This window comes from Lissotriton vulgaris, chromosome 10 (assembly GCF_964263255.1).
Source record: "Lissotriton vulgaris chromosome 10, aLisVul1.2, whole genome shotgun sequence".
NCBI classification, from domain to species: Eukaryota; Metazoa; Chordata; class Amphibia; order Caudata; family Salamandridae; genus Lissotriton; species Lissotriton vulgaris.
The window spans coordinates 544,923,283-544,947,516 of NC_141698.1; the positions used below are offsets into that span (position 1 = coordinate 544,923,283).

Genomic DNA, 24,234 nt, shown 5'->3' on the forward strand with positions numbered 1-24,234 from the left:
GCATGTGATTACTGTGAGCTAGTTTAAGCCCCAGCTCTGTTCAGGCCAAGGTTGGTCCTTGTAGTGTGTACCAGTGAGACCAATCCTTGTTTCCAGTATTTCATGAGCTTTTGACATCCCTGTTTCTAGTGTTTCCTGAGCTTTTGATATCTATGTTTCCAGTGTTTCCTGAGCTTTAGTTATTCCTTGTCCCTGAGCTGTTGCTGTTTCATTGTTCCTGAATTAGCACTACCTGCAGTGCTACCTTTACTCCTGAGCCTCAGCATTCCTTGTTCCTGAGCAGAAGCAGTTTCCCATGGTTCTGAACTAGCATTGCCTGCAGTGCTGCCTTGACTCTTGAGCTTTTGCTCAATTCTAGTTCCTGCTCCAGTCCTGCCATCAGTGCTACTTTGTTTTCTTGATTGCTGTACCAGCACTATTCTAGTATACCCTTTTAGCCTTCCCTTCTGTATATCTTTTTCCAGTCCCTGCCTTTCTTCCAAATTCTTTGGTTCCAGTTCCTAGTTTGCTGTCTTTCTATTCCTGCTGTCTTGCTTCTATTACCTTGTATGTTCGCTACTTGCTTTCTGCCAAGTGTGCCCAGTGATTTCCTTCCTTTCTTCTTAAGCACTCCCCCTTGCTAGCTCATTGACTATTGTGCTTGTATGTAGTTCTACTCCCTTGCTTTTACTGCCTTGTGTGTTCCTGTTTGATCACCAGGATCTGTGGGCACGGATGTATGACGGTGCGACGCGTACCGTCACAACTCGTGCTTTTACAACGCGTCTTTAACAACGCAAGTCGTTACAACGACTTGCGTTGGGGGGCGCTTATAGTGAATAGTATAATTTACTATTCTAACACCAGTCCCCGTGGATACTAGGGAAGGTGTTGGAATAGTAAATATACTATTCTTTATCCTCTAGCGCCCTCCAGTGCAAGACGCGTAGCAGGGTCTATCAGTGGGGGGAAAAATCCAGCAAAATGCTGCATCGATTGTGCCAGGGTGCCTTTCATTCCCAGGCCCTGCCGAGAGTTCTGGGCCCAGCAGGGGTGCCGCTTATCGAGCCCCCAGCTATTGCAGAAAGTTTTGCTACATATTATGAGGACCTCTACGGACCGAAAGAATGCCTTACAGCCGCCGTCTTAGCTAAATTCATTAGACGACCTACACGAAGGCCGTTTCTGGTGAGGTGTGGGACCGACTGGATCGGCCACTGACGGATGAGGAGTTGGGCACGGCTCTGGGGGAACTGAACCCCGGGAAGGCTGTGGGACCGAATTGATTCCCCAGCGAGTTTAAAAAAAATGTTTTTGTACAGCTGGCCCCACACTTTAGACCGGTGGTGGAGGAAGCGCTTGAGCGTGGCTTGCTTCCTCCGGACTAGAGGCTTGCGGAGGTGGTGGTGTTCCTCAAACATGGCAGACCTACGGAGCAGCATGCATCGTATCGTCCCATATCACTCCTGAAGGTGGAGGCGAAGGTCTTGGCTAAGGCATTGGCCAACCGGCTTCTACCATACATCTCCACTCTGGGGCACCCCGACCAGGCTGGGTGCATGTCCCAGAGGGCGATCCGTCATAATATCAGGCGGGCACATGTGGCATTGGCGGCCAGCGGGCAGCTGGGAGAACCGGCGGCGCTCTTGTTGGCCGACATGGATAGGGCCTTCGACTCCCTGAGCTGGATGTATCTATTCGCCTTATTGGGAACGCAATCGGGCTCCAGTGTGGGACCGTACCCGGGAAGATCTTAAGGTGTGGCCCCGCATGCCTCTGTCCTATGGCAGGTCGGCAATTTTTAAGATGATGGTGCTTCCCTGGCTCCTTTACCAGTTGCAGAACCATCCATACCAAATCCCACCTGATGGTTTCAGCAAGTGAATGCAGCGCTGGGACAGTTTCTGTGGGAGGGTGTAAAGGTAAGGGTGGCCTTGCGCACATGCTTCCTGTCTACCTTCTGTGGGGGTCTCGCATCATCAGATGACCTTTCATACTATCAAGCCTTGCACCTACTAGTCCTCAATGAGTGGTGGTATGGTGACAGGGGAGACCTGGCATATGCTGTTGAGCAGCAGCTTATGGGGCGCCATTCCCTCCATACAATACTATACTCCACACCGCTTCGGAGGTCATTGCCGTCGACCACACAGGTAGTATTTCTGATCTGGAGGCAGGCTCTGCACCGGATGAGGTGGTTGAATACCTTGACCCGTGAGACCTCTCTTTGGGCTAACGGGCGCTTACCTCAACTGGCAGCACTGCAGGGCTTCCATGGATGGTACGCAATAGGCATCTCGGTTTTGGGGAATGTTATAAGGGTTATAAATCAATGAGAGAGAGAGAGGGAAAGCAAACAAGTACACTCTTGATCCCCCTGTTAGACTAGTATAAACAACGAAAGAGTGTGATTCACAAAAAAAGAGATATAGAGCATGGAAGAAAGGAAACAAATTCAAATATTTGTTTAGAAGGCCCTCACTCACCACCCTGGGTGGTGACATGCTTCATCACTGGGCCCCACCGGGTGAAGCCGAATGCCTCCCCGGTGTGCTACAACACCACTTTTACTGCGGAGCTGGTTTTGTGAAACAGTAAGTGATAAGTGGTGAGAATTAAAAATGACCAGACTGTGTCTTACAAAAAAAGTTTATTTAGTAGCCAATCTGACATATTAAAAGTATGTGTGGGGAATTTTACCAAATACATTTGTTTGGCTATTCCCACTCAAAGTGGGGTCGACATGTTTTTGCCCTAGTCGTTTAATTTACTGGGCTTTCATCAGGACCATGGGAAACCGCTACCTACAATTTAGGCACGCCCTCGCCCCTAGCATAGTGGGCCTGGAATCTCTACCCGACTCTAGCCTCATAGAAGTGAAGGTCTTCATGGGGGACCTCCCGGATCGCAAGATCTCCCGCATATACCAGACTTTGGTCATTTACTTTTCCCCCAGCCTACAGAGGCTTAGGAATGCATGGGAGGCGGACGTAGGTGAATTGGCGGAGGAGGACTGGGCTGAGGCCCTAGCGGGCCCGCGAGGGGCAGCGATAGCAATGTGCCTACGGCTAGTTCAATTTAAGTGCTTACACAGGGTGTACTTCACCACAGAGCACCTGTGGAGGGCGGGAATGATTGCCTCTCTCGAGTGCCTCTATTGTCATCGAGAGGACGGTACGCTTATACAAACGGTCTGGAGCTGCCTCTGATTGAATGGCTTTTGGAAAGGGATATACTCCTGCATCTTTGAGGTATTGGGTTGGGAGCTCCCCTGCACGCCGCGTTTGGCCCTGCTGCATGTTATGGAGGGAGTGGGGGGCAATATTTACAAACGCCATCTTTTACAACTAGGCCTCACATTAGCGAAAAGGGATATCGCCAGGGCCTGGAAGGCACCTAGGGCCCCATCGGTGGCTGCATGGAAAAATGGGCTTGATTTTTGTATGGGGCTAGAACAACCCGTTTTCCTTTCCAGGGGGTGCCCGCGGAAACATTACAAGATATGGAAGAGGTGGGCGGACTACCAGGGTCTAGAATTGGACCCGCCACAGGACATAGAGGCACACTTGCCAGACTGATTCATATGCATTTCTTGGATGATGGTGGCGGGGGCGGGATGGCTCGGAGGGACCAGGATCCCCGGGTGTGAAGTTATGTGATGGATAGGTTTATGTGGCACAGGCTCAATCCGGGGTGGGGGGGGGGGGTAGTTGGGGGGTTTGTTATAATGTGGTTCGCTAATATCCATAAAAGTCAAAGTCATTATCACTGTATATTTGATGTGTGCAATTGTCTCTGGAGTGCAGAGCTCTGTAGTTTATGTGAAACTAGACAATAAAATTTGCTTTAAAAAAAAAATCCAATATGTTATAAAATGAAAACAAAAATCAATTAATTCCATCCACTTATTGTAACAGGCAATACAAACAACTTCTAGCCCTGTATACATGTCACGATTCGTTCCCTGCACTCTCATGCCCACCGGAGGAGGGGTGCGTAGTGTCACTTTCCTGGGTTGTAATAAGCGTCCAGATACTCCTGTGCATGCATATCCTGACTTCCATCCATTTGGTCACTACTCACTGCTTTTTCTCCACCCCTGCAGGCCAAGGATGGCTGAAGGAATTCAGCTCACCTGTGGCTGGCTGCTGCTAGCCTACTCACACCTGATGCATGTGATTACTGTGAGCTAGTTTAAGCCCCAGCTCTGTTCAGGCCAGGATTGGTCCTTGTAGTGTGTACCAGTGAGACCAATCCTTGTTTCCAGTGTTTCATGAGCTTTTGACATCCCTGTTTCTAGTGTTTCCTGAGCTTTTGATATCTATGTTTCCAGTGTTTCCTGAGCTTTAGTTATTCCTTGTCCCTGAGCTGTTGCTGTTTCATTGTTCCTGAATTAGCACTACCTGCAGTGCTACCTTTACTCCTGAGCCTCAGCATTCCTTGTTCCTGAGCGGCAGCAGTTTCCCATGGTTCTGAACTAGCATTGCCTGCAGTATTGCCTTGACTCTTGAGCTTTTGCTCAATTCTAGTTCCTGCTCCAGCCCTGCCATCAGTGCTACTTTGTTTTCTTGATTGCTTTACCAGCACTATTCTAGTATACCCTTTTAGCCTTCCCTTCAGTATATCCTTTTCCAGTCCCTGCCTTTCTTCCAAATTCTTTGGTTCCAGTTCCTAGTTTGCTGTCTTTCTATTCCTGCTGTCTTGCTTCTATTACCTTGTATGTTCGCTACTTGCTTTCTGTCAAGTGTGCCCTGTGATTTCCTTCCTTTCTTCTTAAGCACTCCCCCTTGCTAGCTCCTTGACTATTGTGCTTGTATGTAGTTCTACTCCCTTGCTTTTACTGCCTTGTGTGTTCCTGTTTGATCACCAGGATCTGTGGGCACGGATGTATGATGGTGCGACGCGTACTGTCACAACTCGTGCTTTTACAACGAGTCTTTAACAACGCAAGTCGTTACAACGACTTGCGTTGGGGGGCGCTGAGAGTGAATTGTATAATTTACTATTCTAACACCAGTCTCCGTGGATACTAGGGAAGGTGTTGGAATAGTAAATATACTATTCTTTATCCTCTGTTATTCTTTATCCGTGGTTACGACTTGCGTTGTAACGGGCGCGTTGTAAAAGTACTGCAGGGTAACATCCGTGTCGAAAAGGATGTTCCCCGTGGGCACAGCTGACAACCTAGGTGGTGTTTCTTGTTCACTGTGAGTATTGTCTTTGAGTTACATTTATGTTATGTTATGTTATGTTATGTTATTGGTTCATTTTTATAGCGCACGGCTACTCAAAAAGAGTGTCCCGGCGCTTTTATTGGAGAAGGCAAGAAAACTGCAACATAATAACATAACACCAAATGAAAGACTAAAAGAGTAGTGAGCCAGAAATACCAAAAAGAACGGCTACTGAATAAAAAGCCACGTCTTAAGGCCTTTCCTAAAAGCCAATAAGCTAGTGGCACCCCGCAGGGCCAGCGGCAGAGAGTTCCATAGCTGAGATGCCAGCAATCCAAAAGAGCGTCCACCAAGGCGCGCTTTCTTTACCCGAGGGACGACAGCAAGGTGCAGGGATTCCGACCTCAGAGACCTGGTCGGATGATAAAAGACCATTCTCTTTTGGAGATACTTAGCTCCCCCCTTGTGAAGAGCTTTATAGACCAAGGTCAGAGCCTTAAAGGCGATCCTCTTGCGAATGGGCAACCAATGTAACGTTACCAGCAAGGCCGAGGCACTGGAGCGCCTACTAAGGCCGAAGATAGCCCTGGCCGCGGCGTTTTGCACCACTTGAAGGCGCTGCAGCAGGTACTCTGGAAGGCCCAGGTAAAGAATGTTGGAATAATCCAACCTGGACCCAATCAGAGCCTGAACTGTCAACGTCCTATGTTCCACGGATAACAAAGGAAGAAACCTCCGCAGCATCCTAAGGATGCCAAAGCACATGCCAGACACCCCCAGGATCTGCGATTTCAAGGTTAACCTGTTATCCAGCTTCACCCCCAGATTCTTTGCCACCTGAGAGGAGCAGGATGGAGGGAACATATCCTGTGGCCACCAAGTCTGCCAGTCAGGCTCGGTGTCGCACCCAAAGAAAAGTACTTCGGACTTGTCGGAATTGCACTTGAGGCTGTTTAGATGGAACCAATGAAAAACAGCCCCAAGGCAATCCCGAATACTCTCCCCGTCAAAGTCGCCTCCTCTCGTACAGGAGAAGAGGAGCTGGGTGTCATCCGCATAGGATACGATCTGGGCACCATGCGACTCCACCAGTGCCGCCAACGGGGTCATAATGATGTTAAAGAGGGTCGGGCTCAGAATAGAGCCCTGAGGGACCCCGACTCCCAGAGGCGGCATCACGGCGGAATCAGGCGGGGCCCAGATCGTTTGCCGGCGGCCGGCAAGAAAGGAGGAAAACCAGTCGAACACCGTCCCCCGTATGCCTATCTCGCGAAGTCTTGCGAGGAGACCATCATGGGGAACGGTGTCGAAAGCCGCCGACAGGTCTAGCATCACCAGCATGACTTTGCCCCCAGAGTCCAGAACCCCTTTAATGGTTTCCGAAACCTCCAGGAGCGCCGTCTCAGTGCTAAGATGGGGACGAAAGCCCGATTGGGTGGGGTGCAAGATCTCATTAGATTCAAGGAAATTGGAGAGCACGCCTTGAACGTGCTTTTCCAGAATCTTCGTGAGGGCCGGCAGCAAAGAGATGGGCCTATAATTAACTGGGGCCTTCGGGTCCAGGCCAGATTTTTTAAGCAAGGGGATCACCATCGCCTGCTTCCAGGTTTGCGGGACCACACCTAGCCTCAACGAAAGATTCAAAAGCGGATTAGCCAGCGGGTTGATCACCTCCGCGACTTTCGCTAGAAATTTAGCCGGGCATGGGTCAAGGGGAGAACCCGATTTTAAATTGCCCATTAGAGCCAGGGAGTCCGGAGCAGAGATCGGAGGAAACACACTCAACGTCGCCCTTGGCCCGGTCTGTGGCAGTGTGGTGATATCCCGTTCAGTTTGGCCCACAGACATTGGTACCAGGAATGACTCCTGGATGCGTTGGATCTTGCTCGTAAAGAAGTCAGCAAGATCCGCAGCCCAGGTACCAGATGGTTTTTGGTCCGAGGTGTTCGACCAAGGTGAGGTGAATTCTCTCACGATGGAGAATATCTCCTTGCAGGAGTTGGACGCAGCATCAATTCTCCTGGCAAGATACGCTTTTTTTTCCAGGCGAATGTCCCGGTGATAAGCCTTGACCACCGTTTTATAGGTCAGCTTGGCAACAGTGTCATATTGTGCCCGCCAAGCTCTTTCGGCTACCTTGCACTGCTGCCGCGTAGCCGACAGTGCAGCGGTAAACCAGGGCGCGGAGACCCGTTTCGGTGTCGGGCGAGATGTTACTTCCGGGGCGAGGTCGTTTAGCCTGTCCAAAAACCAATCCTGCATGGTCTGCACGTCCCTGTCTAGGTCGCCTGATAGGAGGCAGGGATGGGCCACAGCTGCTTGAGCCAGCATCTCTGGGGTTACTCGATGGAGTGCCCTATGGACACGACCCTGTTGATGTGCAGGGGTAGGCACTGACTTACCTATGCCCTTGATGACAAATTTGGCAAGGAAGTGGTCTGACCAGAGGACAGGAGCAACCTCTATACCCTCAAGAGGGACAGACGAGAAAACTTGGTCAAGGGTGTGCCCCTTCTCATGCGTGGGCTCCTGAAGGTAAGGGACAAGTCCCAGAGGGGTTAGCGCCTCAGAGAGTTTGGTGGCAGCCGGATCGGATGGATCATCCAATCGAAAGTTGAGATCGCCAGCCACGATAAAATGTTCAGCTTTCAGGGCCAACTCAACCAACACCAAATCCAGATCTTCAAAGAAGGTGCCGGGTGCACCAGGTGGCCTGTATATTAGCAGTCCCTTAAAGGATTGGTGGGGCGATAGAGTAATAGAGAAGGCTAGGGTCTCAGAGCCTCGGATGTCAATAGCTGGCAGGATCAAACAGGGGATTCCCTTCCGGACCACTAACGCCACTCCACCTCCCCTTCCCTTGGCTCTATCCTTTCTGAAGATGTTATAATCAGGCGGGATTGCCATAGCAACGTCAGGGTTAGAAGAGTCGGTCCACCATGTCTCAGTGAGCATGAGGCATAGTGGCTTCTCTATGTCGAGAAGCTCATAAATGTCCTGCGCATGTTTGCATGCTGACCTGGTGTTTAATAGCATGCAACCGAAGCCCATCCTGAAGGTGTCATTGCTCGGCCGTGAGGTGAGCAAACGGGTCGGGTGCCAGCCACAACCCGGGCAACGGGATTTCCCATGATATCGACCGGGAAAAACCATGCGACAGCCAGAGACATGAGGATGGAAAGAGCGAAGATCGCTAGAGGAATAGCGCAGGACGGGGGTCCCAGGGGGACACATCCCTGATGGTAGAGTCCCACCCGCCGCTCCGCCCGCCTCCGGGACGCTGACGGGCGCAGACGGGCAGGACTCTGGCTTGACTCCGGCGAGAGTCCGGCGCTCCCGCTGCGCGTCACCGCTGCGCGCAGGAGGCGAGCTTTAAGTAGGGCTCACCTGTGAAGTAAAAGAGCGCTAGAGCGCTCCCACAAGTGGCACACTCGCTCCAAACCACCCCCAAGATGGCGCCCGGCGCCAAACACGAAGGCTAAGAAGAAAATGACATAGCTCCGCGAAAAGCGCGGTGGGGGGCCCAATTTAGGGTGCAAGTGAGAGGGCACACAAAGGACGTTCTAATAACGAGGTAAATGCAATTTAAAAAGCAAAATGCAGAAAGCGATATTTTAAAAGTTACAGCAGCGCTGAGATCGAAAAAATCAGCAGAATAGCGCGCGTGCGTGCTACTCCCTTAAGTAGGGCTCACCTGTGAAGTAAAAGAGCGCTAGAGCGCTCCCACAAGTGGCACACTCGCTCCAAACCACCCCCAAGATGGCGCCCGGCGCCAAACACGAAGGCTAAGACACGAAGGCTAAGAAGAAAATGACATAGCTCCGCGAAAAGCGCGGTGGGGGGCCCAATTTAGGGTGCAAGTGAGAGGGCACACAAAGGACGTTCTAATAACGAGGTAAATGCAATTTAAAAAGCAAAATGCAGAAAGCGATATTTTAAAAGTTACAGCAGCGCTGAGATCGAAAAAATCAGCAGAATAGCGCGCGTGCGTGCTACTCCCTTTCTCCAGGTCGAGCTACTGCCTAGCTCGCCTTAAGTAGGGCTCACCTGTGAAGTAAAAGAGCGCTAGAGCGCTCCCACAAGTGGCACACTCGCTCCAAACCACCCCCAAGATGGCGCCCGGCGCCAAACACGAAGGCTAAGAAGAAAATGACATAGCTCCGCGAAAAGCGCGGTGGGGGGCCCAATTTAGGGTGCAAGTGAGAGGGCACACAAAGGACGTTCTAATAACGAGGTAAATGCAATTTAAAAAGCAAAATGCAGAAAGCGATATTTTAAAAGTTACAGCAGCGCTGAGATCGAAAAAATCAGCAGAATAGCGCGCGTGCGTGCTACTCCCTTTCTCCAGGTCGAGCTACTGCCTAGCTCGCCTTAAGTAGGGCTCACCTGTGAAGTAAAAGAGCGCTAGAGCGCTCCCACAAGTGGCACACTCGCTCCAAACCACCCCCAAGATGGCGCCCGGCGCCAAACACGAAGGCTAAGAAGAAAATGACATAGCTCCGCGAAAAGCGCGGTGGGGGGCCCAATTTAGGGTGCAAGTGAGAGGGCACACAAAGGACGTTCTAATAACGAGGTAAATGCAATTTAAAAAGCAAAATGCAGAAAGCGATATTTTAAAAGTTACAGCAGCGCTGAGATCGAAAAAATCAGCAGAATAGCGCGCGTGCGTGCTACTCCCTTTCTCCAGGTCGAGCTACTGCCTAGCTCGCCTTAAGTAGGGCTCACCTGTGAAGTAAAAGAGCGCTAGAGCGCTCCCACAAGTGGCACACTCGCTCCAAACCACCCCCAAGATGGCGCCCGGCGCCAAACACGAAGGCTAAGACACGAAGGCTAAGAAGAAAATGACATAGCTCCGCGAAAAGCGCGGTGGGGGGCCCAATTTAGGGTGCAAGTGAGAGGGCACACAAAGGACGTTCTAATAACGAGGTAAATGCAATTTAAAAAGCAAAATGCAGAAAGCGATATTTTAAAAGTTACAGCAGCGCTGAGATCGAAAAAATCAGCAGAATAGCGCGCGTGCGTGCTACTCCCTTTCTCCAGACTTGCGTTGTAACGGGCGCGTTGTAAAAGTACTGCAGGGTAACATCCGTGTCGAAAAGGATGTTCCCCGTGGGCACAGCTGACAACCTAGGTGGTGTTTCTTGTTCACTGTGAGTATTGTCTTTGAGTTACATTTATAGCATGCATATCTTACATGTGAGCTTCAGTCTTACCATGTGTAGCTCCTGAGTGCTTTACCCCACATTCCCTTTATTGTTAATGTTGTTGTATGTGTTTATATATATGTATATATGTCTGCACCTCCTTCTTGAGTGTAGTTATTCTGAATGTTAAATTGCCTCTTGAGTGCCCATCCTTTGAGTCTTAGCCATCTTGTTCACCTGTACACGCTTCCCCTTTGGATTCCTTTTTCTCCTCTGACTCCCTGTCTGATCCTGGGCAGCACTGTACTCCTCTTTCTGTGTACGTTTTCTAATCAGTTCCTGGTCCTTGCCCAAGTCCCTGACTGTGTTCCCGACATAGTCCCGGATAGTCCCTGACAATACACAATCATAAGAGAGCCAATATGGACTACAAATTCTCATTTAGAGTCTTCCCTGTCTGGTACTAGTGGCCCACTCTGGTCAACACAGCCTTTCATTGCTTACTAATGTATTCCACCTTCCTCAGGACAAAGTCACTGTGTGCGGAAGAAGCTCTATCATGATGCGACTTTTGCCAAAATATCTGTCAGCACAGGATGCATGAAATGTCACTGAAGCTATTGAGTAACACACTTCCATTGGTCCTTACCATTATATGGATTTTTCTTGATAAAAGACCTACAGAAAGACAACACAAAACAGGAAACGTTCTAATGCAAGCACATTTTCCAAAACAAAGAGATTGAAAAGTTAAGAGCTTCTCCTAAAACACAATTAAGGAAATGATCTATTTTTAAGATTAAGTATAAGAGGCTCTTTAAGCATTTGAAACTGAAGTATAAGGATATCTTGAGAAAATGAATTTGGGCAAAGCACCTTATGGCAGAGCTGTTTCCAGATCGAGATTACATCAACTACTGTCTTTGATTTTACAGGTGAAATACATAAGGCTTAAGGAAAGGATGGTTACTTTGTACTGGGGGAGGTAGAATATGGGTGTAATTACCGACACGCTGCATGTCATCGGGCAAGCAACTTGTAGTAAACGGAGATGAGACGGTATGAGAATGTGTTATTGTGGTCTTACTTATGATTATGAAGACAGGGCAATGTGCCATGAAAATATGTGAAAACTGTTTCCTAAGTCATTTTATTTTGTCTACCAGGAGGAATGAATGAATTTCTTGATATTTGTTTTATTTCGTAGGTGTGTATGTTACATTTTAACAATGTTATGTATTATTAAGCTAAAAAAAACTAATTATGGTTATTTATTAAATAGTATAATTACTTAATAAAGCTATGTGATTAATTGTTGTGTTGGGCCATGGTCGCAGCTGACCACATAATAATTTTGAATAGGTTCAAATCTTAGAGGTTAGGCTATTATAGTTGCAAAATTAAATAAAACTTTGGCAACAGGGAAGCGTTTTGAATCAAACCATTTATGTGTTGGAACATATCACATTTAAGGGAGCTATTGGCTCGCTTCCCTGAAATTCAGGAGGGAATATTAGAAGGATAGGTTAGCTAGGCCTGTGCTTTGTTGACACAGCTGAGAACAGGGCCGGACTGGGGAACCAAAAGCAGCACTGACAAAATCTTCAAAAATGCCCCTCTCCATTCTTCTCCTCACTCTCTCTATCCGTCATTTTCCCCCTTTCTCCTATCTCTTTTTGCCCGCTCTCATAGCTGGCAGCTATCAGTTCCATTATCCAACTCTTCCTCTCTTTCGTGAAGCCACCTGTGCCTGTTGCAATTAATACTGGGAAGCTGCGGAATGTGAAAGAGTGCCATTAGTGTCCTTGGACTTTCAAACCACCCTATATATAGGCTTCAGCCAATGGTCAACGCTTGATGGAATAAAAGCCAGTCCGCCTTAGGTGAGAAAGTAACTAGACAATCAATTGGTGGTGCACTTCAGCGTGGATAAATCAGGAGAGTTAAATGTAGGTTAAAACCCTGCAAAATAGGGATTGTCAATGTTATACTGGGGTATGGTCAGTGACTAGAAAGGGTGCTGCAAGAAAAGCCTACATTTAATAAAAGGAGCTTAGAAAGGTTGAACCTGAGGTTCAAAAGTGAAATAGTTTGTAGCCCCATAGCAGTAGATTTTGTACAAAAGACCTGGTGTGTACTGACATACAAATGTGGATAGCCTATCCCCGCTTGGGTGTCCCGACCAGGTTTTCCCACTCACTGTTCTCTCCACCAACAGAAGTGCCATCAGCCTCAGGACGTACTCAATGCAAGCTGCAGCGTGACTGCGCAACGGCCATGCTGCTGGCAAGCCAAAGACAAGCCTGTCTGTCAAAGTTTGGGCCTTGACTGGGACCAGCGTCACAACCCCTGGCCCTCTCGCCCCCTGAAGATACACCATCGCCAAGCTCTACACCCTCGACCCTGGACACCGCAACAAACACTGCCACCATGCCAACCCAACCTCCACTGTAGGACCTTTGACCTGCACCCACTGCCGCTTCACTTGCCACTGCACACATACCAGCCCATTGACCAGCCTGGCCCGAACACACCTCAGACACCACCTGAAAAAAAATACTAACTCGCATGTGCCCTTCTTAACACACGCTCGCTATGCAAACATCCAACTGAATTATGGGACCTCATCGCCAACCTTGCACCAGACATAGACTTCCTCACTGAGACCTTCAACCCCACATCCACCCGACATTGCAACAGCAATCCCTGACTGATATAAAATCATTCACCAGGACCGCACCAACAACCGGAAGGAGGAACAGCCATCATATACGAAGAGACCATAGTGTGTACCACCACCACCGACAACACCACCAACTGTATGAAACATCTCAATTTCAAGCTCCACATGGACGCCAAGACAGCCATCAGAGGCACCCTCCAATACTGACTCCCATGCCTGAGCTCCAGCTTCTGCAACGCCATTGCAGACTTCATTACACCCCTACCTTAGACTCCGATGACTACATCTTCCTCTGCGACCTAAATATCCACACCGATGACCCCAGTGACAAACACCACACAACTTCTTAACGCCTATATAGGCTTAATAGTCATAAAAAGTCAGTCGAATTTGCAAAGCAGAAGTTAGTATTCCCTGCCATAAGCAGGGATGATCACAACAAAAGCGGGCATGATATATCCATTTAGATTACAAGTATTTTATACTTGTGTCGTTCTAATTGATTTACAATATTATGTAAGAACCAACGGAGAGGAACTAGTGTCTTTTTCTTACAACTCAGAGAGAGGTAATATAGAGATGATCTACATTTCCTTCATAACTTTGTTTAACGTGTTTTCAGTTTTCCATTTTTTCAATGTTTTACCTTAAATCCTAATATTTTCTGAACTATTTGAAAGTTTATTTCCCCCAGAAGTCTAATGAAATGTACTCTTTGATATAAGTCACAACGTTGTTCGATGAGTCGCTTAAAAATATGTTTTTCCTATTTATGCTTTATCCTCATTAAAAGCCATTATCTGGACTTTTGATTGAAGTAAGGTAAGCATACATGCACGGATCAGGTAACAGCTGATTTATGGTGAATCTGAGGGCGTATACTAAACCCAGGTAAAATACCTTGCATCGGAATATGGCAAACAAATGCATTATGCAGAATTCTAGATCAACCAATCAGATATCCATTTAGGTTACAGAACACATTCAATTCTTGTAATATGTACACCGACTATACCTCCTTTCAGGGGCCAAAGCAACTAACCTTCATTTTCCACGTTTACCAGCCTACAGGCGCAATAGTGTTACCGGCAGAATTAACTGGAGTATGTGCTTAATGGAGCGGACTACAAATATCCCGGAGACTGTAATCTGCGGGGTAACTCACCCATGGGCCTGATTGGTTGATACTGAATTAAGTTGCAGCTTTCTGCATGAAGGGAGTTGGCACGCTGGTAATAGATAACACATGCAGACTTCAATGTTAGTATTAAAAAGCGAAATGCACCACCCTGCCTTACAAGATCCATTAAGATGTCTGGCATGAATTTGGTACAGCAAATCTTTGGCACCCCGCCCCAGCCCCTCTTATTTCTAGTCAAACAATAACATGACACTAATATGCAAAAGCGCACAGAATTGTGTTTTTTCCTATCCTGCTCCACTGAACACCTCTGCTCTTTATAGCAAAAGCTGTTAGATTCAGTAAATTACTGTTAAACATATTGCCTTGTACAGAGGCTACATAAAATGCAATGGCCTCAGCAAGAATAAGATGATAAAAGAAAAAAACAGGGAGGAAAGCAAAGAAATTCCTCCTCGACAACTTTAAAACAAGACCAACAATTTTTCCTTCAAACAACTACATTTCAATAATGGGTGAACAATTTAGTTCACGAGCCATTTCACATACTCACTTCCCAGAACTTGCTGTTCTGTATCTTTTGGGAAAGTGGGTTATAGCAACTGTTCACTATTCTACTCATGAGCATTTCCTCTTATAGATCGGCCTGAGAATATGTTAGGTGGATGAAAAGACAGAATCTAAACACGTAACAATTCAAGAAACCCTGTCCCCTTAAAGGAGATTAGTATTCCTGGCAAATTATACATAGGACCGTTCTACAACGCATGAACTTGTTCCGTCTCACTAAAATACCTAAGTTCTATAAGAACTGTACTTTTTTAGTTCCCAGTCATTATTAGTGTTCTCAAAAAGATCAAAAGCCTGGTTAGCCTTGCCCTCCTTTTTATTGGTCAAATTGGTGCTGCATGAATCCTAATCTTTAACATTAAACACTGTCATACGCGTGTTTCTTTAAAAGTGAATTCTAGTAAACACATAAACTCAGGCCAATCTTAAGATAAAGAACGGTCCAAAAACGAACACCAGCCTAAAGGCAAACAAAAACGCTTCACACAAAACAAACAGTGCCCAGCAAACATGAAAAGCAGTGCAAAAATCAAAGAAAAAAATATGTAGAAAAACAAATGTAAAATGTTTAACAGAAAGGAGAGAGTTAAGCCAAATAGAAGCATCACAGTTAAAGTATAAACACTAACAGTAGTATGCAAAAAGTCAAAGATTAATAAAAAGCATTGACACCAGAACAAAAACCAACAAAAAAAACTATCGTTAAAACAGCAAATGCCTAAGATTAGTTCCTAACCTATAGTGACAGTGGTGTGTGTGGACAATACATGAGACTCTAGTTCAGGTGCTGGGGCTCTTAATGTCCTCTGCCCAGGTTATGAGCTTGAACTGGGAAATGAAACAACAATTTAGCTTTTCTTCAGGAACAATCCCTGCAGAGAGGCTACCAATTCACATCTCACCTGGCGAGGTTCATAAAGTTGGCAAGTGTTGTAATTAGGTAGCTAAAACCACCTGTAACTTATGATGTCTCACAAAGACATCGGGTATCTGCCCACCTCAGATTTCATGTTTGATAACAGATGATTCCACCCCAGAGGCTTACTGGGAAAGGGTTAGGAAAAAGGAACAATGGAGAGTGAAAAAAGACAAATGACACAAAGAAAGCAACTAAGAATATGTAAAGACAACCAACATTTTTTTAGAACAAAATCCTACCAAAAACTCGAATGAAGACAAAGACAAACATGCATTGGCTGATACAATGACAGTAATAAAAGCAAAGGAATGCACAATGCCACAAAGAAAATATTAACAATTCTAGGACAATGTTGAACATGTTGAAATAACCTAGTAAGCTCATACACCAACCACCACAAACAAGAAACAAAAGCAAGGAGTATTGCAACAATGAACATTAATGCAAGGGGAGACCAATACTTCCCAAATGTTATCGTTCCTCAAATTAATCAGGGAAAAGTAGGTTTCACAAATTAAAGTGATAGCACCTAAACAGTAAGAGAAAAAAAACTCAACACATGTACACTGACAATTTTTCCCGCTCATCACAGCCTCCGACCGTCTATACTGAGGTGCTGGTTGTGCACACTACCTAAATATCAGAATATCTGCTTTCTTAAGGGAATAGGTAAGTCAGAAGATAATTTACCGTAAGACATAAGCTTCTACCTCACTTAATCTTTAATACTTGTTTATTAAAAGCCCATAGACTGGAACCCAATACTGTACTGCTTCATCATTTTAATGGATCATTGAAAGGTAAGAGGAGAACAATGCTGACAACTCTCTGCTGGTAGCATGCTGGTGGGAGTAAGTCATACCAACCTGTGTCAGAGTTCCCAAGGGTTCGTCCTTGGTAGGCTGTTAGCAGAGGGGAATGGGAGATAAAAATACATAAAGACACAAGACTACGTGATTAAGGCAGGGAAAGGCACACATATTATTGGTAATGTCTACTTAGGATATGAAAAATTGAAGTATAGACTCGGCTTCCTTGTCAAACAAGAATAAAGGAACATTTAGTGAAGAAACACTACATAAACAATAATGAGTCGTTTTAATGGACCAAATGGTTATGTTAGTCCTACTGGAGCTAAGCTTCTGCATCAGTACGGACTTCACACTCTAATAGCACAGAGTACTCTTACAGTTCTTAAACATGGCAGTCAGTCCACCGTGACTCTGAGGTGAGAACAAATGCTCCTTTGCATTCTGCCCAGGGAGATTTGGCACTAAGAATGCAAGCCCAGACCAAAGCCACAAATTACGAATGCAGTATAAAAATAGTGACTGCTTTGCATGAGTCAGTTCTTTCCAAGGCAACCACTATTTTTGGATGGGTGATGTCACTGGTGATAGATATAATGTCCCCAGTTGTTAAGCCGAATTAGGCAGCACCAGCTGCTACTTTGGCAAGGTCCATTCAGTGCTGCAGAGCATACTTTGATCCAAAAGTGTGACTGCGAAAATGCACCTAGGTTATGATTCTACTGCTTACATGAGCAAATATAAATGAAGTGTAAAATCAAATTACCCCTCAGATTGCACGTGTCCATCATTTTTACAGCATACATATGGCATGCACATTCAAACCAATTTTCCTAATGAAATGGATAAGGCAAAATCCAAGTGAAAATATCTGCCAGCAGTTATGTATTTTGCTGTTTTACCATAAACATTTGTTTAACAGTTAAACTCTTGTTCTCTCCACTTGATATTTGTCACAAATAATTTGGAGATACAAAAGGCCCCTTTTGAGAAACTGTAAAAAATGTTATCCCTACTTGATGTGTACATTTTGGGGTGGGATTTCAAATAAACCTGAATGGGTACAATGGTGATTTTATGGATTCAAATTAAGAGCTATTTAAGGCTGCTAGGTGTTTTCCCCTCCTATGCTGACTTATCGTCAGGTCCATTGATCATGACGAGCTCAGCTCGTCATCAGCACAGCTCAACCGTGCATCATGACGAGCTGAGCTCGTCATGAGCATGGAAAGGGTTAAGGGTGTCCCTGAGGAAAGCATTATCGACATCAAAAGTCAAAAACTTGTTCTCGGTCATACAGATATTGAATCAAAGATATTAAAATTCGGCCTGGCGAACAAAATTCTAGTCAAGTGATTGTCAATAGTATCCTTGATAACAAGTATTCTCTTGGGTTACTTAATGTAACAAACTTTTAGCAAAATCAATCGAAAGTGTGCCCTCTGCCAAAACAATCAGAAGATTCTACCCTTCACCTGAAACTAAGCAAGGAAAGAGCTGTTGCATAATCAGAACCGTATCTTATCCAGAATTCGGCTGTGAACCTTACCTAAACAGAGCCCAGGCAAATTTCTTCCATATTTAAAATCTAGTATAATTGAAAAGATGGCAGAGTTAGACTCTTGCTACAATCCAAACCATGGTATAACATGAACCCTAGGTTAATTAAAGCCTGTTTGTACTAGAGCTCTGACATAGTGAATACATTACCATAACATTATCGCACTGCATGGCGCCAAATGGGAAAAATAGAATATTTTACAGGAGAAGAAGATTTGTGCAGCATCTTGTCTCATGGACAAGAAGATTTTTTAAATACATTTCTACATGCTCGTGGTGTACAATATAAAAGTGTTTTTTCAGCATTTTAACAGATTTTTCAGTTGTTTGTACTTTGTTAAACCAGTTTCGAGTTTTACCTAGTTTTACCCTACCATTTATTCAGACCGTTTTCTTCTGACATTCTATATGATTTTTTGTGTGACCGGCTTTTAAGGTACCCATGTTTAAAAACTTAGACAAATTCAATGGTAAAATATGAAATGAGGATGCTATTCTATGAAAAGAAATGAAGGTGTCCTCTCCAATTCACTGTGATCAATAAAAGAAATAGAAACTGAACAGAATAAGTGTATCCTTTGTAGTATTTACTTTCCCTGTTCAGAGATGCCAACTACACATCAAGGATCATATTCGGACAGCCGGGGGAAGGAGAGGAAGGGGGAAGTCCCTTTCAGTAAAGCAGCCTATTCTTCAACCCCAAAGACAGACATCAATAAGAATTCTTCCATGCCCAGAAGACCAAATACATCTGAAAACTGGAGGTTGGAAAGGGTGATAAGGCCCCCACAAAGAAGCTGTGGAAACCTTACACTGGTGGGTCAGAACAACCAATGTGATAAAGGGATCAGAAATTAAAGTTATTTAAACACATGTTGAAATTCATAATTGCTCACCACCTCCAAAAACCGTTTTACCTATGATGCCAGCATAACTGGTCCAATTCAGGCATACACAACCATGACAATGTCTTACAACACAAGGCAAGAATACTGGGATCAAGTAATAGACTAATAACTCTTTCATCTGGCCTTGATAAGCAACTTATACCTGCCAGAACGTACATGCTAAGAGCGCAAAAAAACACAGTGGACCACCTGAGCAGAATTCTATTAGAAGACCAAAAGGCTTTTAATAATTCATTTAATTTTAATCTGTGATCTCAATTACAATATCTTTAGTGTATTAAGTTATCCAGTTATAATTTGTTTCCTATGTCCGAAGATACAATCTACCTAACCTGTGCCTCCAGATCTCAAGACTCAAAGTTGGTGGGAAAGTCCTTGTTAAATCCTTTCTCAGAGAGACTTAACTACAGCTTTTGCCCGTTCCACTAATCTTCAAATTATCTAGAACATCAACTCTTCCAAAATGTCAGAGTAATTCTAATCAGCTCTATTTGGCGATGCCAACAATGGTTCCCAAATCACCTACACCCACCTGAGTTAACAACTAGAATTTGTCATTAAAAAAAAAGATATGTTGCTCATGATGCAGGAACAAAGGTTTCACCACACCCTGTCATGTGGGCAGAAAGCACACTAGTATAGCCACCTTGACACATCTCTGGACTACATGTCCTTCTTGAAAGAGGCGAAACGACATTTCATTCAATAAAATACACAATTAATCAGACGTTTCAACTTTGGGTGACTGAAAAAGATTTAATGATTTCACCCTCTCCACCATCAAGAGGACGAACTATTGCTTCAACTATTCCAGTTGGCAAAGTTTGAGCACATTGCACACAACCGATAAAATAACTCCTATTGTAGATTTATGTTAATTTTCAGGAAATTTGCTTTTTTATTGCCATAACACTGGTCTGAAAAGCTGATTAAATCCATTCCATTTGCATACAGCATAAACACATTCAAACAACCTGCATAGATCGATGCACCTACTGGACATAAAAGAGATTTTGAAGTATGACCTAGATATGACTACAGAAATAAGATCTTATTTCTTAAGCAATGTTCAGGTTTTGGGGCTTTGTTGTATCTTATATCTTCCTGCTGCTCAGCTAGAATGCATGAGATGTGGAATGTGTTATCATTATTACTTAACAACTTATCTTAATAAACTAACTTGCTTAATCTACTTGGAAGTTCCAGCTCCTTTTTGAATACATCAGGCTTCTGGGTCTAAGCAAGATAGAGCTTGATGGATTGTTTCTAGTAAACAATTATGGTAAATAAATTACAATAACAATCTTTACTTGCAGATGTACAATTGAAAAGTTTTAAAATCAATAAAAAAGATTTTTTTTTAAGGAATATGATGCGTACATTGAATTTTTCTGGCGCAGATAAAAAAAAGGTCCCATTCTACCAGACTAAAGGTGTTACTGCTGCTTTCCTTTGGAATGTGTTGAGTAGCCATGTGGAAGTCCATGTATGTTTTTATAAGTATCATTTGCTTGACTCTGATGTGAGAAAATGCATTCACTGGAATAATTTTCCTTCAAAAATCTGTTTACTGTATCTCCAGTTAGTAGATACATTTCCGGAACTGTTCATTGAATAACCTTAATTTTGATGTTGGCAAATAGTCTTAAAACGTGAGTTGACATGTAGTTTTTGTTTAACTCGGGTGCATTTCTTGATAACATCAACCAGTAGCTTTGAAACTATCAACAGCGCAACACACATCTAAAGATTTGTGATACATTGGAGCTTTTGAAACATTTGGACTTCAATGCAATTCAAGTCAGATTAAAGAAAATTGGAAGAAAAATAAAATTAAAATCAAAAGACGATGTTACCCACAACCTCTGCTCTATGCTGGCGATGTAGTGCAGCACCTGAAGATTTCCATCAAACATGGTGGTCATGTTGTTTCATCACTACATACTGGAAATACATCAGTGGCCATATCAAGGGGGTTGTGGGCATATCTCTCCCTGACTTCTATAATGCTTTGGTTTTAGGCAACCGCCCTGTAGAATTGGAAGCGATGACCCTCACAGATTGACGCCTTATAAGTCATATGCTTGGGGCTGCCAAGCAACTCATTGCCCTTCACCTTTTTTCAGGGGAAGCCCTTGAGCACCTACAGAGTCCATCTCTAGCTCCGTCCTCTGCACATACTTCTAAAAATGGGACATATCACTAAAAGTGAAATGTTAAAGAAAGAAAATGAAAATAACCCAAGAATGGGCCGAATAAGACATGATGAGATGTGAATCATCAAATGCTAAGCAGTACCTACTGAGAGAACCAAGGTGAGCCCTTCCAGGGGAGGCGGGTGGGTTGCATGTGAATCTATGAAAGATACTAATACTGGATAACTGCAGTTACAGGTAAGTAACGCATTTCTTATCCAGTATTATGGGTATCTTTCATAGATTCACATGCCTGAATCAGAGTAGCAAGTAGTAGGCAGCACATTTCGCATAACATAGTATGTAAGACACCTGATAATCAATAGTGCAACAAAAGAAACTGCAAACAGTAGCAAGATAAGAAATGTGCAATCAGTAGGATAGGAAAGGTGGGATGAAAGGAAGAAGGCTCACCTCTAATGGAATAGATGACGGAGCACCGCCTGTCCCACTGCCGCATCCTTCATAAGTTCAGAATCCAAGCAGTAATGCTTGGTGAACGTATGTCGCCCCTCTGCAAAAGCCGACAATGGGCACCCCAGAAAAGAGCGCCAAGGATGTGGAAACCGCTCTGGTGGAATGAGCCCGAACCTTGGCCGGCAGAGGATGACCCGCCTGTTGGTGGCAGAAGGCGATAGATGCAGAGATCCATCTTGAGATGCTCTGCTTTGTCAATGGTAGGCCCTTCCTGGGCCTGCTGAAGGCAATGAACAATTGGTTTGATTTGCGAAATTGTTCTGTTCTATGAAGGTAGAATTTCAGACATCTCTTCAGATCTAAGGAATGTAGAGATATTTCTGCTGGAGAGGATGGATTAGGGAAGAAAGATCTCAGGACAATAGGTTCATTCAGATGAAAAGCAGACGGAACCTTAGGTATGAATTTGGGGTTAGTATAGAATGACTCTGTCCTGTTTAAACTGAAGGAACGGGTCTTGAATGCAGAAGGCCTGTAGCTCACTCACCCTCCTTACTGACGTGAGAGCCAGCAAGAGAGCTGTTTTCCATGACAAATATTTGAGCTCCGCTTTATGTATCGGCTCAAAGGGGTGCTTCATCAATTGTGCCAGGACAAGATTGAGCTGCCATGTAGGTGGTAAAGGCCTCACTGGAGGATAAGTCCTGAATAAGCCTTTTAGAAACTGCTTGATCAGTCTATTAGACCATAGAGAAGCACCAGACGAAGAGCGTATGAATCTAGATATGGCTGCTGGATGGACCTTGATGGAGGCATGAGCCAGTCCCGAGTTGGCTAGGTGAAGCAGGCAGGGCAGCAGTTGTGCCGGAGACGACAAGAATGGGTGCAGATTGTTAGCTTTACACCATAAACAGAATCTATTCCACTTAAGGGAATATGTCTTATTGGTACTGTCAGCCCGGGCCCGGGCTAGGACAACTCCGCAGTCCTGAGGAATATCTAGGTCCTGGAACTCTCTGAACTCAGGAGCCAAGCCGATAATCTGAGAGATGTCAGATCTGGATGCTGGACTTGCCCCTGGTTCATGGTGAGGAGATGTGGGTAAGGCTTGAAAGGAATCGGAGGCTCCAGCGATAGAAGGTGGAGTTCTGTAAACCAGTGTTGGCGTGGCCACGCTGGGGCTACCAGGATCAAAGTGCAATGCTCTGCTTTCATCTTCCGCAGGACCCTGGGGATCAGGGGAAATGGTGGAAAAGCGTAGGCAAAGACGTTGCACCATGTCATCGTAAATGCATCCCAGGGGAAACCTGCTTGCGTAATGTTGGCATCTCGCGTTGATCTTTGTCGCAAACAGATCCAGGGGAGGCCTGCCCCATCTGGAGACCACCGCGCCAAGGGCATGTTGGTCTAGCTCCCACTCGTGGCAGATGGAGCGTTGTCTGCTTAGGGAGTCCGCCAGGGTGTTCTCTGCTCCTGGGACGTACTCCGCCCTCAGCGAGATGTTGTGTTGGAGTAGCCACTTCCAAATTTGCTGCGATTCTTGAGAGAGCGTCATGGATCGAGTTCCCCCTTGCTTGTTTAAGTAGTGCATTGTGGTGGTGTTGTCCGTCCTCACAAGCACTGGGGAGTTCCTGATTCTGGGCAGGAAAGCTCGAAGAGCCAGGTATACTGCCCTCAGTTCTAACAGGTTGATGTGGAGTAGTTTCTCCGCTGGTGACCACTGACCATGTATCTAAAGTTCCTGCAGGAACGCACCCCATCCCTCTAACGATGCATCTGTTGTTATCACGTGTGGGGAGATCGGAAGCAGGAATGGTAGGCCTTGGTTCAGATTTTTTAGTTGAAGCCACCAGTGTAGGGCATTCACCATGAACGGGGTGATTCTGAGTCGATCGTCGAAGGATACCGTACTTTGAATCATCTGGGCTGACAGTGCCTCCTGTAAGGGACGCCTACGAAGGCGGCAGTGTGGAATCAGGAGGATGTTGGAGGACATCATTCCTAGCAGTGACTTGAAAAGTCACACCTTGATGGTCTTTTTGAGCTGAATGTTTGCTGCCAGAGACCTCAGTTTGGCCTGACGTTCCTGAGATGGAAAGGCCTTCTCTTGATGTGTGTCCAGAACCGCCCCCAGGAAAGTGAGCCGTTGAGAGGGCTGTAGTACTGACTTCTCCTGATTTAGTGTAAGTCCTATTTTCGCGAAGAGCTGAAGACAGGCGTTGGAAGACCTACTCACGCCTTCTAGAGTAGGGGACTTGATGAGCCAGTCGTCCAGGTAGGGGAATACCTGGTGATGCTGTTGGCGAAGGTAGGCTGCCACTGGAGATAGGCATTTCGTAAAAATGCGTGTTGCTGACTTTAGGCCGAAAGGCAACACTCTGAACTGGTAATGTCTGCCCGCCACAGTGAATCTTAAGAATGGGCGGTGACTTTTGTGGATGAGTATGTGGAAATAGGCATCCTGGAGGTCTAAGGACACCATGAAATCCTTGGAATTGAGGTGTTGTAACACCTCTTGAATGGATACCATCCGAAAGGATTGTTTTTTGAGGTATGCGTTGAGGTTCCTTAGATTCAGTATAGGTCTCCATTTCTTCTACTTTTTTCGTATCACAAAGAACCGTGAGTAGAATCCTTTCCCCCTCTGACCTCTGGGTACTCTCTCTACCGCTCCTTTTTGAAGCATTAGTGAGAGTTCCGCTTGAAGAAGATGAAGATTCTTGTGTGGCAAGGGA

The 24,234-nt window shown here is 45.4% G+C and overlaps 1 protein-coding gene across 2 annotated transcripts in view; it reads right to left on the bottom strand.

Moving 5' to 3' along the window:
• SRL (sarcalumenin) overlaps window positions 1–24,234 on the bottom strand; it is a 212,675-nt gene that overhangs the window by 22,963 nt on the left and 165,478 nt on the right. Inside the window, exon 5 of one of the 2 annotated variants that reach the window (XM_086941386.1) lies at window positions 16,477–16,512. The exons of the other annotated variant lie outside the window; for it this stretch is intronic. Coding sequence (XP_086797512.1) covers window positions 16,477–16,512 — 36 coding nt within the window. The remainder of the gene's footprint in view (window positions 1–16,476; window positions 16,513–24,234) is intronic. 2 annotated transcript variants of the gene reach the window in all.